Consider the following 19,022-nt stretch of genomic DNA (forward strand, 5'->3'; position numbering starts at 1 on the left):
TAAAAAGTAAAACATAGAAGTACATTGGGCAGTGCTTAAAACTTGAAATTAAACCAATTTGTTGCTTTATATGGACTACTGCTAAAAAAAAACATGATAGTCAATATGTGTTAAACTCAGATAATAATAATAATAATAATAATAATAATAATGAAGAAGAAAATGTCCGTTGTATCACAATTTAGCGGAAGTCCAGCTTAAATGTTTCCTAGCCACATTTAACATTTTTATGGATTATGTAAAAACTGTATTAGAGTCTTTTTGTCCTTACTCTGCTTGACCCATATATTTTTGGCACAAACAGAACTTAATATGTCTGGGGTGTGATGTGTCTCTAAAGATATTCTGCGCTCTGTTGAGGCAGCTGGAGCTGTGGAGAGTTTCCAGGTGGGGAGAGAGCAGTCAACAATCTTTTGGGCGGTGCTGATGACCGTTGGAGAGCTTTTCTTTGAGCCCCTGTGCAGCTGCTGAACCAAGTGCACATGTTCCAACCAAGTTCCTCCTTTTGTTCCAGATATACCACAAGCTCCTAAAGTGACAGTGACCTGAGGCTGTGGAGTCACAAGTGGCTCTTTAAAGCCTCTATTGTGGCTCTTTGGTTGAAGAAAAATAAAACTATTTTAATTTTAAAAAGGAATATACTTTTCAGACTATAAGACTCATTAAGCTAAACTAAACATGCAGACAAGTCCCACTTGATTGTTATAGGGCTTTTTGTCCTTTTAGCGAGCACCGATTAATGATTTGACTAGTTTTGGTATGAAAAAGTGAGAAAAAAGACAAAAAGAATCATCCCTCCACACAATGCCACACAGAAAGACAGACAAAGAAACTCTGGTCAAGACAATTTATTGGTGAGCTATGATATGACTTTAAAGCAGTGTTTTCATACAGGCTGCCCCACACTTGAGGATTTACTCCTAGTTGCCCCTAAATACAACTGCTGTCCAGCATGTTCTGTTGGATGTTAACTATTCTGTACTTTGACTCTTTTGATTGTGAGTGTTCTGACTTAAACACTGTCAACATCCATTCATCCATCCATCCATCCATCCATCAACCCCTCTCTTCAAATCTCTTTTCCCCCACTCTTTTAATAAAAATGAGTTTGATCTGCCTCCCCCTTTTTTTTACTCCACATTCGCAGCATCATCTTCCTCGTCCGCACATGCAGCGAACTCTTTCTCAGGTAAGAGGCCATATTCATTGAGAAACGCCTCCACATCTGTCGCGAAGAACTCTTCATTGAAGTGTTTGGTAATAGACAAGAAATTACCCAGTAATTCACCAGATTTGTACACCAGCAAAGTGGGAAGGACCTGAAAGAACAATCAAAACAATATTTGTTAGTTGCTATTAAGTTTCAATCAATAATCTTTTGGCAGGGTAGTCATTTTTAAGCACATTTTTTAAATCTGAGTGACACATCTGTCCTGAGAGGATTTATTGATTTGTATTAGTCAAAACTTTTTGATCAAACATCTAAGTTTTCGTGACTTGTTTCCCATGCTGTGTGTCTGTAGGCGACTGGGTGGCAGGTCAAGTTTATCTCATTTTGTTTCTCCACAGCAATTTCTTGAGTCAGAATTGAAGCTTTTTATTTGTCTTCTGCTGGGGCACTAACCTCAGAGGAGAAGCGCTCCGCAGCTCCTGTTGCCACGGCATCAATGCGACAAAACTTAACAGTGGGGTACTCTGTAGCCAGGCAGTCCAAGCATGAGTTCATCTGCTCACAGCCTGACAAAACAAAGAAAAATCCATCAGAATTATATTTATGACGCTTGGGAGCTCAATCTAAAAATCATATTTAAATGTCAGCAACTGAGAAGCAAACCTTTGACATCTTGCTGGTAGATGTTAACGACTACCAGGGTTAGCCGATGCTCCTTCTCTATCACCTCCAGGAAAGCTTCTCCGCTCTCAAGCTCGTGGACACATTCAAACTTGGGACCAAAGCTCAGGCGCTCGTGCATTTCCTGCATACACTGTTTCCTGTAGCGTTTCAGGCAACGCTCGTCCTCGTCCTGGATCATCTCATACTCCTGCACGCTCATCTGTGCAAAAAAAAAAAGTAGGGTGTGAGTCCATGTGTGTTAGCCTGCATCATGGCTACACATGTCCTGGTTTTCAGGGTCCTTCTTTAGCAGCTCCACCTTTCTGTTAACTCTTTCTTTGTCGTCATCTCGAGGATTGGACATTTGTCTCAGCAGCTCTCGCTTTCTTTGAGGGACATTTTGGTCCACACTGTCCAGCTTAAACCTTCGCCAGTCATTGATCACACCTTTAGGACCTGAATACAGACAAAAATATGGAAAGCTGGGTTCTGACAATTTGGAACAGGCAGCATTAAACCTGTCCCAGAATGTTCAGATCACAGCAGATTATGCTGGATGCATAATCTAAATCTCTCTTTTGTCCCACAGAAAAACAGCAAAAGTGATTTGGATTTAGTGTCTTGTTTGTTTTTACAAAAATATTATTAAACCCTTATAAATGAATGTTCATGTCATCAATCTAACTAACATTCATGCATGCATGTTCAAAGATCCAAGCAAGTCAATTTAAAATTATTCATTTTGTAGAGTTTCAAATGATGACATGTTGGTTTAAATGACCAGATTTAGAAACATTGTTGTATACGAAGAATTGAAACAGTTCTTTGTATGCGAGAAGGATTTCTGTCTGTGTTTCTGACCTGTGTGGTTGGCAGGCAGCTCTTCCTCCTCCTGAACAACAGATGACATCCTTACAGAAGCCTACAAGGAAATGAACATTACATCACCTGAGCAGGTCTATTCAGACAGCAGGTGAAGCTAAACTCCAGTTAAACTTATGATTTACACTCGGTGTGGCTAACTTTGCTTATTTTTTCAGATGGGTTTTACAGATATCATTGTGATTTATTTAAATATTAATATACAAAATTGTTGCATGTGTTCATTTATTGCTGATGTGTAGCTGGATCATTCTCTACTATGAATTGAAAGTCAACTTATTTTAGTGCATTTTAGGACAACTTCAGTTGTGCAATGTGCTGTGCAATTTTTTTGACTACAAATACAAATGCTAGGCTATGAAAAACGCAGTTGTAAAACCATTGATACTCAAATTCAACAAAAAAAAGTGAATATTTTTAATTACATGTCAAAACGCACAAGTTCAGTTGATGTATCCACCTCAAATTTGAGGGCTGAATTGTGGGAAAAACGTATCTTTTGTGGACCTGCAGTTTTGATGCGCACTGAGGCCTTCTCAGGCCAAACAAATTCTTATGCACAAAGAGCAGGACTTTATGAGTTTCTCTGCAAAGTCATGAAAACTGCAATGCATCCAAAAGCTGACCAGAAATGTTGTCACAAACACTTATTGTGAACCAGGCTGATGTTTACTTATCAGATTATGCTGAGATTACAAGAAGTCTGCCATGCATGCACACTGAGGACATCTGCTTATAGACTGTTGATATGATTTGCACGCTCAGTATGCCTGTCTTTTTTTTTTTTTTTTTTTACAGAATTCAAACCAGAAGAGACTTGAGTCTTTAGTTTAGGTCTAGTAGTTATTCAGTGAAACTCCCAGAGAATGTTTCACTGCATCAAACAAGTTTTCTACAAGTGTATTGTTGTTGTTTTGATGGAAAGTGAGAACATTTTCCCTCCCATCTGGGATAAAGTGCCTGTGTAAGGTGCTTTTACAGCTGAGCGGGCGATGACAACACAGACCTGATCAAACCTGCGTCAGTAATAAAACCTCTAAAGCCCATAAGCCTCAGCAAACTAAATCTGCCAGGTATTTCATTTTTTTCATGGCTGGTTTGAACAAACTGAACAAAACAGTAGAGTTTCACCCACACATACAAGCCTTAAGAGGATGACAAATCTTTAAATATTTAGGAGAATAGTTACATTTCTTTATCAATTAAATAAATTGACTTTTCCATGACAACACTGAGACATATATGTCAATGTTTTGATTAAAGCATTTAAGATCCCCCTGAAACTAGACAGTAATGTAATGCTGCAAAAGGAAAAGGTTGTCTGAAATATGCAAATTAAAGTCCAGTTCTGCTAAACTACACACAATAAAAGGATTTATCCCTTTTCTTTTTGAAATATTCTTACCTTTGTCTCAGAAACAATCTCTGTTTATTATGGAGGAGAATTTTTCCTCTCTGAGTCCAGGCTTTCACTGGCAGGAGAAGCAGGACAGGGCTGAGCTGTAGGAGTTTAGGAAGGGGTGGGGACAGAGATGAAGCAATAAGCTTAATCTTCATTATCATCTTTATCATCCTCTTCGCTGTAGTATGATGATATTTATTATGATTAGCAGCAGCGGCCACAGTGACACAAATTAATCCAGGAAAATGTGTATAAACTTCAGGTGAAATTAATATTTCGCTAAAGAAAATTGTAAATTTTAACATGGACATCTTATAACACTAAAATACTCTGAATCTGATCAGAAAGAGAAAGCCATCATTCCTGAGTCTATGAATCTCACAAAAAATCAGAACAAAGGCCGAGAGATAAAGTCTAAAAGCCAAAATGAAACTTTAGAAGACTCTTCAAAAATTGGAGTAAAAATCCACAAATTCAGTTGAAGTTCCCGCAAAAGGATGATGGAGAACATTGTGGTCCAAATGTGGCACAGAAACCCATCAATCGTGTTCAAAGAGAAATAAAGCTTATAGGTGTTTATCACTGCTCTGACAAAACTTGAAGCGTGATGTAACTCTGCCACTGATGGATCTCCACTTTTACTTGTGTTAAGGAACACTAAAATGCTGTTACATTCGTTATGCATATGAAATCATAAAGCCTGGTAGTTTGTGCTAATGGCCAGCAGATGGCTCTAGAGACAAACACTGTGGACATTTTGTAGTGAGCGTATGCAATATCTGTAGTGTATAACCAACAAGTTATTCAATAATATCGAATCTAATATTGTATAGAGGATATTTACTTTTTCTGGGAGAACCCCCCCCCCTCCCCCCCAAAACACACACACACATTTGCTTATTGTTTGTCACAATCATGGCTAGATAGAAAATAGATCGCTGGTTTAAAACAAGTTCTGTTCTAAATGCCATATTGTAAGGCAAACAATGGTTCAATCCTCATGTAAAAAAGCCTATATCTGAGTTTGTTAATAAGGAAATATATACTAAGGTGTCCATCAGTTTGAAAAACAGCAGAGTAGTGCAGCAGATGCTTGATGGGCCCATAATCCAGAGGTCAGTGGATTGAAAACATCCTCTGCTAGTTTTATTATTCTCATTTTTTTCCTTTGTAGATTAATAGTCAGCATCAACACTGATTTTAGAAGGCTTTTTTTAGTTGGAGCCCTTTTGTTTTATGTTTGAGCACATATGCAGATTGACTAATGGCATTTTAATATAATCTTATTTCACTTTAAAGTTATCTAACTTTTATTTCAAAATGAATCATTTTAAAGTCAATAAAACATCGAAAAATCTCACTATCAATCATAAAATATAAACTAAAAAGTAAAGTCTCAGACAAAACAAAAATACAGATAACACTTAGGTTTACTTTCACAGCTCATGTCAAGCTTTATTTCTATCAACAAATAAAAATGTTTGCAACTCAAAGTAAAAGATTTAACTGTCTACGTTAAACCATCACTTTATTTCTATAACCTAAGGGCAAAATCTTTTTCCATAACAGCATTATCTAAATAAAACATCCAAAAACATGTGTATCATTGTCAACCAGTATTGTACAGTGGTGCATAACCCAGGAGTGATGACAATGAAATGTATTTAAAATGACTTATGAGTCATAATGTGTCAATAGCTTCTAAGAATGTTACTGACAATGCTTCTTTAAAAGGATAAAAACCCTAAAGTAGATGTTTTTTTATTGAGATTTAGTCATCCTGTTGGGTAAAGACAACCTCTGATGGGTCAGGTTATTAAGGACACAATTGTTGGTTAGTGCCGAAAGTCTGGAGTTCAAAGTTTCTTTACTTTTTTCCCAATAGCAATCTCTGCTTTGATCCAGGTTTTCGTCTTCACTATTATCCTCCTCCTCCTCAGTAACACTTTCTTCATCGCTGCGTTCATCCTTTTCCAGCTGCGGACAGAAGCAGACACAGGGGGCTCAGAAATGAAGTGTGCTTTTTTTGCACACTAAAGGTTAGTTTGCAGGCAAACTGACACTTTTTTGGATGTTTAAACTTGGGTTCAAACTCTTGGTGCACCATGATGAATGCAAAATGTCCAAAAACCTTCACTGATTAATCTTACCTTGCCTTTCAAGAACTTAAAGACCATGCGTAGGATTAAGCCAGCCCAGAAAATGTGAAGAACTTGCAGTACCATCAGCAGGATGTTGAAAAAGTAGTAGCCAGCAAAGGGCTCAAAAACCTCCATTGATAGTAACAGGGTGGCACGGATGAGTCTGGGCAAAAAAAAAGGGGGTATATTTTAAGATTCCTTAAAACTGGAGCAGTTCCCAAAGCAGCATTAGAACCTAAGAAGCATTTGTGGCTTACTTGCTGGGGAAAATAACCAGCCGAGTCACAAGGAAAACCACAGAAAACACAACAAACAGAGAGTCACACGTCTTCTTCCAGCCGGTGCCATAGTGGAACATCTTAGCAGACTGTAGGATAATAAAAAATCATTTTAAAAACAACCAATAGAAAAGGACTTGCAAAAAACCAAATTACTTGTGACCAAAACAGGTAGGGGGGAAATTATGGCAATTGTTTCAATCTGGGTTATATTCATAAGATAAGACCAAATTGTAACTCAAATTACTCTACAAAAAAAAGTTTCTTTTAATTTATATTTTGCGGACAAAAAGTCCCTTTGTGCAGGTGTACCTCTGGCTGTGGCAGTGATCTTACATATGAGGATCACAGGATCTGACCGCTGAACCAAGTTCAGGTAGCAGTTAGCTGCTGTACTGATTGCCCAAAAGTGCATTTTAAAGACCCACTCTGATGAAAACCGTGTTTTTACACATGTTCTTGAGGTATTTTTCAGATGATGGAGGACATATATGAAGAAACTGAATCAGGAACATTTTGATGCATCCATTTGCAGACAAATAGATCCGTGTACATCTTTGTTTCCCTCTTCTGAGCTGGCATCTGGCTCAAAACTGTGCAGCTGGATAGCTCTGATATTGCTCAGCTTTTTTGTTGGACTAGTAATGTTAGGTTGGGGATTATGAGTGGCTGTAAGCTAATGGGAGAGCGTGTAAACCAAGAGCTCTCAGTCAGGGGTGACTTTGCTGCTATGCTCAAGCTGAAAATATGTCTAAATGTGGGAAAAATCTGCCTCTTTATGTCTGGGAGGCCGTTACCTCCAGCAGGATGTCAGAAGAGTCGTGAAGCAGCAGGATCAAAGTCCCAATGCGAACATAATTAGCACAATAGGAAAAACTGAGCAAGATGATTGTGGCCAAGTGGTGAATCACTTGTTGCATAAAATCCTGCCAAAGCAAAAAGAAAAACAGAATAATTTGATCGTTTTAGCCGTCTGAACATGTCGAACCGAAGATGGGAGTGAGACAAACTAGTTAGGCACGCCTCTAAGGGGCTAGAGTAAAATCTATGACATGAAAAAGGCCACCACCTTCCTTTTGATGTCCACAGAAATCCGGAGGAGCAGAGAGAAATAGAAGCCCAACTCCAGCATGTAGTACCAGAAGTGAGCTCTCTCCAAGGGCTGAGGAGGAAAGAGATGCCCCAAAAAGAAAAAGAAAGTTTAGTTTCATTCACATCACTTAAAAAGACAACCAGGGAAACAAAACACTGAAGCCTAGGAAGGAATGGAATAGACAACCGCATCATATCTTTAAATGAAAGCAAAGTTAATGCCAAAAGAAATGGTTCTAGGACAAATCTTTTGTTTGCTACATTGTAAACCATGGCAAAAACGTTTTGTCTAAAACAGGGCTGGGCTAACTTTTCAAGTCAAAGGCCACAGAGGGCTCTAGAAATGGATAGAAGGGCAGGACTAGGAGCAGATGCATGGAGTCTTGTGGTAATCCACCTTATAAGAGAAACAAATAACATGGAATCCAGACAAAAACTTTTGGATTGAAAATTAATATACATATTTTAAAACAAAGCATTTTCGAGTTTTTATTTGAAATCTGCGGCTTTTCTTCTAATTTTAGAGCCAATTGGACAAATTGGAAGAAGGAAAAACATCAAATCTTCCAACATCAATTGGATGCTAGAGCAGAGGTCCCCAAACTATTTCTTGTGAGGGCCACAGAACTTTTTTCTTCTCTGACGTGTCTAATTTAAAACTTCTTATGTCTTTCTTTTATTGTAAAGCACTTTGGTACCCAAAAGTAGTTGTAAAGAACTATATAAATACTAATTCGTTCATTCATTTATGATCCTTTTCCGGAAATAAACAACACTATTGATGAAATCTAAAAAAATTACCAAATAACTCTCTCTGTGGTTTTTAAAGAAAAAAGTCAGGAAAAGTAATAGTAATAAATTTGAAAAAATATATAACCAATATATAGTCTGTATTCTCCCTTTGAGACTTTGGAGGGCTGCAGCTCCTCGCACATCTCACAGTTGGTGCTAAACTTCACCATAAAAACTGAGCAGCTGTGCTGTGTCCTGCACCTCTGTTTCCCATCCAGTGATAATGAAAAAAAGTCAAATTCTTATGTCTTCCGCTGCAGCTGGGTCTATTTCTGCATTCCCTTTTCACCAGTATAGTGTTCCCTTGTTTATCATAGGAGTTATGTTCTAAAAATAACCCCTGATCGATAAAATCCGCGGAGTAGGATTACAGATGTTTTATAGCAATTCCTCACTCCACGTTTCATCCACTTTCCTCAGACAGACATGAACATTTTCCCGCTTTTCTCTCTTGTTTAAACTCTCAAAGTTCAAACCTTTGTAGAAAATAAGTCCAGGATTGTAGAATTTAAAACAAAGATCTGATCGCGATCAAAGATTTCTGTAGATCTGAAGAGCTGTGGAGACACGGCATGGAGGAGATTGATTGGCAAGGTCTCCAGCCAATCAGGGCACAGAACAGGGTGCACTGTTTGAAAAAAAGCAGCATAATCACTCCGACAGAATGAGCAAAACTGCTAAAAATGAACTGTGACGTAGAATGGGATGACAGGGTTTAGGGGGTGGGGTCCCGGATCGGGGTTCAGACTGCGGAAGGGTCGGATAAAAAAATATCAGGGTCTATGCGGGTCTCCATGTCGTTGGGCCGTTGTTTTCCCACTCTTGGTCTAAAAGATTAAAGGGAAAAATGTAAAATTTCATCTAGAAAAAAATGGCAATTTTACCTGAAATGGATACTGCCTCCAGCACTCCCTGTGGTCCCAGAACCAGGGTCTCTGTTCAAAGTAGAGACAAGAGCGAGGGTTACACCTAAACACGTCAAAACTATTTCCCTTTTTTGAAAAACTCGTACTCACATCAATTAAACTGAAAAATCCAGCGACAAATGCAGCAAGATAGAAGAAGAACCTCCAGCTGCCAAAAGAACAAAAATATTTCCAGAGGCCCTTTAGGAGTTTGAAATTTTTTTGGAGAGCAGCGAATGTTTTGGGGGGTTAAATGCACTTACGCAGCTTCTCCAAACTTCTTGGTTTGACAGGGTCTGTCTTGGTTCCTGCGACGTCTGAACCACATCTCAACCTGCCGCTGGGTTTTCCCGCACAGCAGCATTAAACTAGCAATTTCCTTCTGAAACATCACCACCGCAAGAACAGAGGAAAATGAGATATTATCATGGCAACATATGGATGGATTATGTTTTTGCAAATTTAAAGAACTTCCTAAAACAAAATCACTTGGTTACAATATTTTTTTTACTTCAAAAAAAGTGTTTTATTCAGTCAATATCTATTAATTGAATAATATTTTTGTAATTACCCCCTCAGAGTATCTTTTTTACAGTTGTTTTTTTCAGACCTACCTGTGTTGGGTGGCTGCTTCTCTGGCTGTAAAATACCTCCAGCTGTGGGAAGGACCCAGCCGGCATTCGTGATCTTTTCTTTACCCCAAAGTATCTGCAGAGGGGCGGGGCCAAAAACCTGTGGACGAAGACAACAGTGTGGTTTATACAAATGACGTGGAACGGTCTGCAGCTGCGGTTTTAGCTGTGAACACTGTAAACAACAACCCAACTGAAGGCTGCTTTGAGAAATCTTCTTACAATATCTTGACATCATTTTCCCAGATTTGTAACAAATAGTTATAACAGTTTTATAAGTTTAGAAGGTCGTAGTGCAAAAGATGCATTGCCCCTGCTGTCTCTACCTCTCGAAAACATGACGCAGGACAACAAAGCCTAAGGAAAGGGGCAGAGCTACGAGGAGATCCTGGGGTTCAGGTCTGTTTGAGTCTGCCAGCTGCTCCATGTCTTTCCAGGTCACACCAGGAGGAAGCCAGTATTCCTGTTTCCAGAGGTCAGGCAGCAGATCCATCTTTCTGAGAACCAAAGGAAACTTGTTCAAAATCAAGTAAACAAAGCAAATAGGTGGTTTTGAATGTATTAAAGAATGGCTACAGGACTTACAGCTTGGCAAATTTTGTGGTAAAGTGTGAAATTTGGGCGATTTTCACATCATTCACAAAATTTCAAGCGCACGCCACAAGGTTGGCAAGCTCACAAAAAGAGGCATTGCCCTGGTGCTTACACCTTTTTGCCGGGGTACAATGAAAATTGAATTTATGAGTCCCGATCTCAAGATGAACGAAATGATTGACATAAAATCTGAACATGTTAGGAATGTGGGCGTGGTTTACAAAAAAAACCTCAGTTGCCAAGGAAATCAAAATAAATGGTTTTGCCTATTCATCTAAATATTACATCGACCCGTTCGTCATCCCTAGTGGGCCAAAAAATAAATAAAATGGTTGTTATGGAGATAAAGCTAAAGAAAAGCCGCCATTTTTGAAAAAAGTTTGTTCTTTTTCATGAGGTTGACACGTGCAGCTCTGATCAGGGTAGCAGGGGCAGAAAGGCAGAGTGAGGGGCGTGTAGCAGGGCAGGTCAATGGAGGGGGTTGGGTGGGGGGCGCGCGGGGGCTATACAGCGCACGCGCTCCACAAGCAATTAAAGATTGGTTCCTGCTTGAGCAAGCAGGAATGCTTACAGTAGAGCCTGAATCTGTGGGCAGCAAAAAAAGACCCTATGAATTAAACTGTCTAATTTCTGGTGTAGTCTGCAATGGACTGTATAATGTAAAATCATTTTTAATTTTAGCTGTATTAGTCTGACAAAGGAGAATAGAAAAAAGAGGAGCAAAACCAGGAGAACTCCTAACGGTTTGTTTAGCTATAAACAGGCTTCAGACCCCTGAGAGGTCACACTTCAACACCAGTCTGACTGTCACGTGGGTTGAACAACAACCCTGTGGTTTCAAAACACAAACATCCTTCAGTTTCGCAAAAAATACCTGTGTCTCTTCATAAATGACGATAAATAACACAAAGCAAAGAAATGAAACAAAAGGGATCATGTGCTTTAAATTAATATTTACCATCAAGATTTGGGAATAAAGTGCGTTCATGCTGCTGTACTGGTTTATTCTCCTTTTCACGGTCAGAAACGGAAAATTTGGTCAAATAACAGGAAATATTCGATATAAAACTCACGTTTTAGCTCCGCGGAGAGGAGAATTTATCAGCACAGGGTGATAGCGGTCCACAGTGAAAACGACTGCGTCCCGGTGAGGTTCGGTAGGCTTTTTAGGATGCAGCACCGTGGATCTACCGTTAAGCTAGACAAGCTGACAGGAAGTCACGTGCACAAATATAAAATAAAGCACCGGTGATGTTAATCTGATGAAAGCAACGACTCATAATTAAACATATTCAAATTTTCATCCTTTTGTTTGCTTATAGCACCACATTTAACCTAATTTTTGTCATCAGATTGCATTGTTTGGACATTTATATTGAAATATTTAAGTATTTCCGGTGTGCTCTCACCTGCTGCTTTATCTTCAAACCTTTTCGAAAACGCATGATTAAAATCTAGAATGAAACCTATTAGCTTGACATTTTGAAACGCTTATTAGACATAATATTATCTAAATCAGCTGTACAAAAAGTGTGCGTCTGACTGGGCTGCTGATTCTATTTCGATAGAATCATATAAACTCCAAAGCAGGCCTGTTTTCCAACAGTTTTTCTCTACACTATCCTCTCTTCAAAATTGAGAGCAACGGGAACAAAATAACGATCTTTTTGAATTGTATAACAAAAGCCAGTGGTTTGAAGAACATAATTTGCATGCATTTGGGTGGGGATGATGCTTTTCTTGTGTGTCCACGCGCTCGGGTGTGTTTACAATAATATGGACGGTTTTTTTTTTTTTTGTTTACTTGAAGCATAACGTTTCTAATTGGGAAGTTCCATCTTAGTGAAAGATCAGGTGTCATATGTATGAAAATGAGTGATTCATATCAGCCAAGCCTTTAACCACTCAGAGGTCATATTTTTCTGCAGCAGGACCTGCCTTATTTGCTTATCTTTGTCTGTGCTGAAGGGTGTGTTTGTTCATTGGCCTGTGAGAGGCTGAGAAGACCAGGATGTTTGCCTTGTTGTTTTCTGAGGAAAGGAATTGTTCAAATCCAGTGAAGCAAAATATGTCCTGGTAACTAATGAGCTCAGAGTGTGGCACTGTGCCTCCAAACCCTTCTGTTTCAGGCTGGTCACCAAGGTCTGGCTACACTTTTGCTTTGTGATTGGCCTTAATCATCATTTTGCCATAAGAAAACAGCATAATTAAGGAATAACACTTACTTAAACATTATGACAAAATAGCAGTCATTGAGTTTGTTGAAGACCCACTCCAATCATCTTTAGATCTATTGTCAAATTGTTCCCAGTTCTATTTTAATTACGATTATGTCATTTTTAACACAGTTTACATGGTTAATCCCACATTTTTATTAGTGACGTTTTAGCTTTGTCTGCACATTTGGAGTTTGGGGAAATTTATTTTAGTGACATTTCAATTCTCTTGTGAGGTTAGTGAGGTTGACAATAAGGCTCCCTTTGTCTTTACCCTCTGCAGAGTTTTTGTTTTTTTTCATAATGTTTGGATCCATCCAACCATTTTCTACTTTAGTCAATCCGTGAGGAGAGGAATCAACCAGGAAGAAGAATTAGATCCTCACAGGCTGTGGGGCTCAGTTTCTTTTACCTACAATGACACATTTACCACAGCAGGTGGTGTAAAACCTCTTTATTTTCCTACTGTATTTTGAAATTGCAATGTAATGCAAGATTTACTATGAATAAAAAAGTTGTATTGTAGGCAATATACCATTTTATGCTTTAAAGAATATAATAATATTTCCATTCATTTATGGTAGATTTGATTAAAGGGATAAATAAACACTTTAAACCACATTTTGTTTCATCATTATCATGCTTATGTCAGGTGTTACAACCTTTCTCTTACTTTTTTAACCTTCAAGCTGACCAGGTCTCTGCTTAGCGAGGAGGAAAGTTTGACAGTTGATTGTTCGGGATCCAGGAAATTTCCCAACATACATTTTGAGAACAATGAGAGAATTAACTGGAAAGTCATGTCAATAAAAGACATGAACAGAAGGAAGTCCTCAGAGGAAAACACAGAGTGACATAGTGAACGTCAAGCCAACATGGTTGAGTCTGATCTAAGAAAGTAAAGCAGCAGTAAATATCAATTTTTCTTTTCTGTTTTTGGCTGGAGATATTAAAACTGTTTTTTACCTAGCAAATCAGCAAAAAACGTTTAAAAGAAGGATCGGACAACCTTTTTATTTTACTTTAAGCAATCCACTTCTAAGATATCATTATAAAATCAAGTTAAAGACAAAAAATAAAAGTTTAATATCTTATAAATTAGTGTCTTGGTTATAACCACTGAGGATACAATGACAGGAGAAAAACATGACTACCAAAGAACATTTCAGCAGATCTTTTCAGATCCATAAATGGCTTTGGAGCATGATGGACGGCAGCAGCAGTAGAAAACAGAGACATCCAAAGCAGAAAAATCATTCTATAAAACAGACACCAGAGCTACTCATATCCCTGCAGGCACTGCTAAACAGATTTTGGCTGATGCATTAGATTGAGCCTGACGACCAAAAGGATTATGAAGAGGGCACTGGAGTATGTGCTTCCCATAATCATAAGTTCATGTTATGATTATAACTGACTGCCGTTCACTCAGTGCAGTGACCATGACCACTGAGCCCCCCTAAGCCTCTTAAAGGAGGAACTGCATAAAAGAACTAAATCACAAATATGCCTCACTGACTGAAATGCATTAGAGGTTTTAGAGTCCGACAAAAATAAATTTGACTCAGTGATGATAAATAAAAGCAAAAGTTTTTTTGGAGTAAATCAAAGGTCAGGTTCTGTCCAGCTGTAGTGCCTCTGGTTATTTGAAGTCATTTCACCTGAGAAATATCTACTTTCTATTGTTATCAAGTCTTCAGCTCAGGACCATGACATCTCTAAACATGAGATCAGACACAAGAGTCACTTTTTTTTTTTACAAAAACAAAAGTATATAGATATTGCTAAAAGAGCAAGTTTGCTCGCCTGTGAGCACCCTCCATGTATTTGACTTTTTTTTAATGAACAGCAACTCATCCTATATTTTTTATTTAGATCAGGGATTTATAAAGCACTCTTGCGTCAAAGGTAGAATAAATAGTTATAAAGCATCAGCAATCGTCCTACTGAACACTGCAACAGCACACTGATCATTTTAAATTAATATAAATGCATGGCTTCTAATGTTTCCCATCATGCAGTTAGGCTTGTAACTGTTCATCAAGTCAAGGTAAATTCACAGTCATGTAACATTTTACACTATTGCATAATCAAACTGCCCTCTATCAAGCCCCTCTTTATGACCCAGCCATGTTGATGACGGCATGCTGCTGTAAGGATCCAGCAAGATCCGAACGCAACGAACCACCAGAAACAGCAGCAGCAACACAAGGAGTCCCACAAAGCACAGGGCCGATCCCTGATCGGGGTGTCCCGGCATGGGCTGCAGTGCTGTGGGGCTCCTGGAGAATCCAGGTGGAGCAGGGGAGGAGACTTCATAGTCTACAGCCCAGTGAGTCGTCTCAGTCATGCTGGAAGGAGAGGGATGCCTTGAAATCTGAAGTGTCCTCCTGTGGCTTTTGTGAAGTGGCTAGATGCAACTGGAAGGGGTGCAACCCTGCATGGTCCTCTTTGTAAGTAAGTGTGACTTCTGAGGTGAAATATCAGCTGCTGATTACTCCCAGGTGCAGTGTTTCCCACTATAGCCACAGGGCAGGCAGAAATCACAGCACAAATCAACAGTGCAGATTAATTTGCCCCCTTAAAAACAGTGCAGCAAGCCAAGGCATGCTCAGCGAGCTTTAATTAGCTCTAACTTGCTGCTGTTCGGGTAAACCTTTATATTTATTCTCCTCTGCATTATCAGCCATTCACAAAAGAACAAAGCAAACAACAACCCTAAACTTTTTTGGCTTGATTAACAGAAACTCTGGGTAATTACAAACAGAAGTTCCAATCTCTGTTGCACAGATAAATTACAATGCTTGCAGGCTTGAAAGTGTTGTAATTTCCTGAAAGGCTGCCCTTCCTTTATTGTCTTCTTAATTCATGAGGAAAAATGATGAGGACTCACTCTTCAACACTCCTAAGACAGGAAAGTAAAACAAATGTTAGGATGTGAAATTGTAAAATAGAAGAAATCATGCTGATTTTTTTAAAGGTTAGAAAAGGATGGTGGTACATTTCAGTCTTGATTTCCTTTAATGTAAGGTTTTAAATACATTTATAACTCAGAATCAGGTCCAAAACTTTTGATTTATTTTTTAATTAATATTCAGTTTTAAAAATCCTTTTACTTCTTCAATCCTGTCAAGAAATCTTTTCTGTTCTCTTTACAAATCAGAGTCAACACCTTCCCATGTACTTTACCAGAAACCTTTTGCATCGTTCTTGTTACATTATCCCTTCTCTGAAGATAATGGACTTGGTATCTGACTCGGTTTCAATTATAAAAAGCCTGTGGTTACAGAGCTGCACTTTCCAGATAACTGGATCTCCAGAAGTTAAGGCAGATTCAGCAGTTTATGCGAAACACACTTTAGAAAAAAAACATAAAAAACGTTAAAGTTAACGTACTTAACACAGAGCTGCTGACATGAATAGTGGAAAAATTTCATCACACATTGACAAACCTGAGCGTTAAAGGTTTTGTTTGTTCATGTGGATCTAATTTTCCTTGTTTGTTTTATTGTTTACTTCTACGATCTGCAGTGAAAGGATAGATTTTTGACTGTTTTACTCAGGGACATGAACAAATAAGAGTTGAAAGGGGTTTAGACTAACTAAGCAAGTAGCAATTTCGAGTGTTCACATTAAAAATTTTAGTAATAGAATAAAAAATAGTTTTGTTAACTGATGGGCAACACAAATGCAAATTTAAATAATCTAAAGAAACAATGCAGCAAAAACTTCATGGTTTATTTAGAAAATGGCTGCTTCATGCAATAGTTTCTGCAAAACAACAAAAATTCCTAGCACATTCATCAAGGAGAAGAGTCACTTGGTTTCTGTGACCTCACAGGAAAAACCTAAAGCAACCTATAAGTTAATATGAACAACAAGAATCTAAAATAACAGAGTTAAAACCACATGTCACATGCAGGGCCATGGGAGGTTCTTTGTGGTAGTAATACCTCTAAAACCTCACTGGATTAAATGACAGCATGGAAAAGTCAAGGACTTTAGAATTAGAGAAAGCGTTGTTTGAAAATTAAACACAGACTATAATTAAGGTTAAAAATAACCTTTTGTTTAAAAAAATCTGTAAAATAGAATGAGCCGCCACCAGTGTATGAATGTGTGTGTGAATGTGTGTGTGACTGGGTGAATGGGTCTGTGACTGTAAAGCGCTTTGTCCTTGTAGGAACAAAGGCGCTATATAAGTAACCATGTACGTTTACCATATAGACATTTAAATTCCAACAGTCACATAAGTGAAATGATGAAAAATGGTAAATTCTTTTAGAAATCCATTTTTATTCTTGCTGAAAATCTGGATTTTGTTCTGATTAATGTCAAATCTCATGTTGCGCCTGTTGTTCATACATAAATAATAACAACAACAACAATAATAATAATGACTGATGAATAATAATAATAATGATAATAATATCAATAATAATAATATCAATAATAATAATATCAATAATAATATCAATAATAATAATAACCAGTCAAAACATATAACCTGTAATGTTAAACTTCTTATTTAATGAAGTATTTGAGAGGCCGTCAAAAATCCTCTCATAAATGTGCCGCGCATGAGCAGTTGAGCATTTAATCCGATGCATAGTTTTAAAAGGTAAACAGGCATCAACTAAGCAATAACTTTTATGTTTCAAAGACAGTGATCGGGCTCACCTCACTCAGTTGTCACAGGAAGAGATGAGAAGCGATGATCCAGCGGCGGCAGCGGAGTTTCAGCACCGCGGACAGCTCCGGCTCTCTTCTGCCCAGAGCTTCCTGACCTTCTGCAGCCCGCGCGCCGCATTGACTCAGCCTTTAGACTTTTCACACTTAGCAGGACCCGCCCTTGCCACCTCCCTCTGCTCCACCCGCGGATGGTCGGGGACTTAGTGCGGTTTCTGCGTTACATAATGAGCCTGCGTGCGCAGTGACGCTCCGCGAAAAAGTCTTCATGTAGTCTAGGCTTTTGTTTTTGTGAGTCTTATAACAGCACGTCTATATGGAAACTAAAGACAAATAAAACTGGATATTTGCAAATGATATTTGAATTTTATTCACATTTATCCTAGGTGACTCATCTTCAATTATTTTTCTCAACAGTTTGAAATATCTGACCAAACTTTACATTTTAATTAAGTTTTGCTCGATTGAACTATGATGCATTATTGTATTTATTCCCTTCTCTATCCATTTACTTCGATTTACTGCCTTTATGTGCTTTTTCTTTCTCAGTGAGTATTAATTCTGGCTTCAGTTGTTACCACAGCCTTGTCTTAATACCAAGAATCTTTTTTCTTTTGGTTCTGCTTTTGTCTTATTTAATCATCCTACCCTAGCAGAGCTTTTGTTGGTTTTTCCAGTTGACGTATTTTTCTTCTTCCCATTACCCTCATAAAAAGAGGAGCTCAAATTATTATTATAAGAAAAAAACAGAAAAGAATCGTAATTAATGTTTTGTTAGGCTGTAACAAAAGGGTTACCAATTTTCTATGAGATATTACATGATCCGCTTACATAAGCAAGCAACACAACCTGTGGCTTACCTCCAGAAACTCACTGTGAGAAGTAATTATGTGACTTAATTAAAACTCCAGGACAGTGGGCAGTCCATGCACGTCCACGTGTTCCCTCGGTAGGTTTAATTAAAAGTGAGAGGACTGTATCACTGAAGAGGTTTCTGATCTGATCACATAGAGCTGTCCTTCTAAGGTATGCCCACTGTGGTCATAACCCACATAGTTATGAAATTCAGTATTTCCCCTTCCACTTCAGTGTTTCACTGCATGAGGATGAGTGACTTAAGAGAATGACCTGTGTGAGAATGGGCTGTAGGCTCATGCTTGCTTTACAATAATCTCTCTCTTTTATTTTTTACTTTTGAACCAATTTGCTACATTTATTATTTTAAAAGCTGCAAGGCTTATAACTGGACAGAAATATAAATTCCCATATTGTTGCACAAAATATTTGGTACAGGTTTAAGAAATTTGATAAACACCACAAGAGACACACAACCCCCCTCCCAAAAAACATCAGACATGTGTGGAACACATATACAAAAAACAACAACTAGGCAAGTTTCTGATTTTCTATTGCTATTTTGCACACATGTATTTTTGCAAGATGCTATGGTCCCCATCTCATTGTAGTTTCATTAAAAACAATATTTATTATTTAAATATCAATGTTTTATCCAATAGTAAGGTGTGCCAAATTACCTGAAAACTTACTTTAAAAAAAAAAAAACA

The 19,022-nt window shown here is 38.1% G+C and overlaps 2 protein-coding genes and 1 long non-coding RNA gene across 8 annotated transcripts; all 3 read right to left on the bottom strand.

The window, feature by feature from the left end:
- Positions 1-834: 834 nt before the first annotated feature.
- Positions 835-4,176, bottom strand: pdca (phosducin a). The gene is given in 6 exon segments (NM_001177894.1): positions 835-1,319; positions 1,625-1,737; positions 1,835-2,054; positions 2,154-2,290; positions 2,696-2,756; positions 4,122-4,176. Coding segments are annotated over 5 exon segments (708 nt in total). The 5' UTR covers positions 2,745-2,756; positions 4,122-4,176; the 3' UTR covers positions 835-1,130.
- LOC101155637 (ceramide synthase 2) lies at positions 4,121-12,100 on the bottom strand. Of its 6 annotated transcripts, XM_078935633.1 has the most exons (12): positions 11,626-11,764; positions 10,285-10,455; positions 9,941-10,058; positions 9,590-9,708; positions 9,438-9,495; positions 9,306-9,356; positions 7,607-7,699; positions 7,335-7,463; positions 6,517-6,626; positions 6,269-6,422; positions 5,990-6,095; positions 4,121-4,216 (listed from the first exon to the last, which is right to left on the bottom strand). In XM_078935633.1, the coding sequence occupies exons 2-12, from the start codon at positions 10,449-10,451 to the stop codon at positions 4,149-4,151; spliced, it is 1,173 nt and encodes a 390-aa protein (XP_078791759.1). In that variant the 5' UTR covers positions 10,452-10,455; positions 11,626-11,764; the 3' UTR covers positions 4,121-4,148. The 6 variants fall into 6 exon arrangements, with proteins under 6 accessions (XP_078791759.1, XP_078791758.1, XP_011484944.1 ...); XM_078935632.1 differs by lacking the exons at positions 4,121-4,216; positions 11,626-11,764 and adding an exon at positions 11,962-12,100 and having other exon boundaries at positions 5,548-6,095; XM_011486642.4 differs by lacking the exon at positions 4,121-4,216 and having other exon boundaries at positions 5,548-6,095.
- A 1,655-nt stretch (positions 12,101-13,755) lies between these two features.
- Positions 13,756-17,584, bottom strand: LOC105356221 (uncharacterized). The gene is made up of 2 exons (XR_910438.4): positions 17,449-17,584; positions 13,756-15,673 (listed from the first exon to the last, which is right to left on the bottom strand). It is a non-coding gene; the product is annotated as an uncharacterized LOC105356221 (long non-coding RNA).
- Positions 17,585-19,022: the final 1,438 nt, after the last annotated feature.

This window comes from Oryzias latipes, chromosome 17 (assembly GCF_053564925.1).
Source record: "Oryzias latipes strain Hd-rR chromosome 17, Olatipes_Hd-rR_3.1".
Classification (NCBI taxonomy): Eukaryota; Metazoa; Chordata; class Actinopteri; order Beloniformes; family Adrianichthyidae; genus Oryzias; species Oryzias latipes.

What these genes read in the sequence shown, in the direction of transcription:
- LOC101155637 (XM_078935632.1), bottom strand. Translation starts at nt 10,451, where the DNA reads ATGGATCTGCTGCCTGACCTCTGGAAACAGGAATACTGGCTTCCTCCT. An exon ending in CTGCGTCATGTTTTCGAGAG is followed by an intron (nt 10,059 to 10,284) that starts GTAGAGACAGCA and finishes CTTCGTCCACAG; the next exon opens with GTTTTTGGCCCCGCCCCTCT. An exon ending in TTAAGTTCTTGAAAGGCAAG is followed by an intron (nt 6,096 to 6,268) that starts GTAAGATTAATC and finishes TTCTGTCCGCAG; the next exon opens with CTGGAAAAGGATGAACGCAG.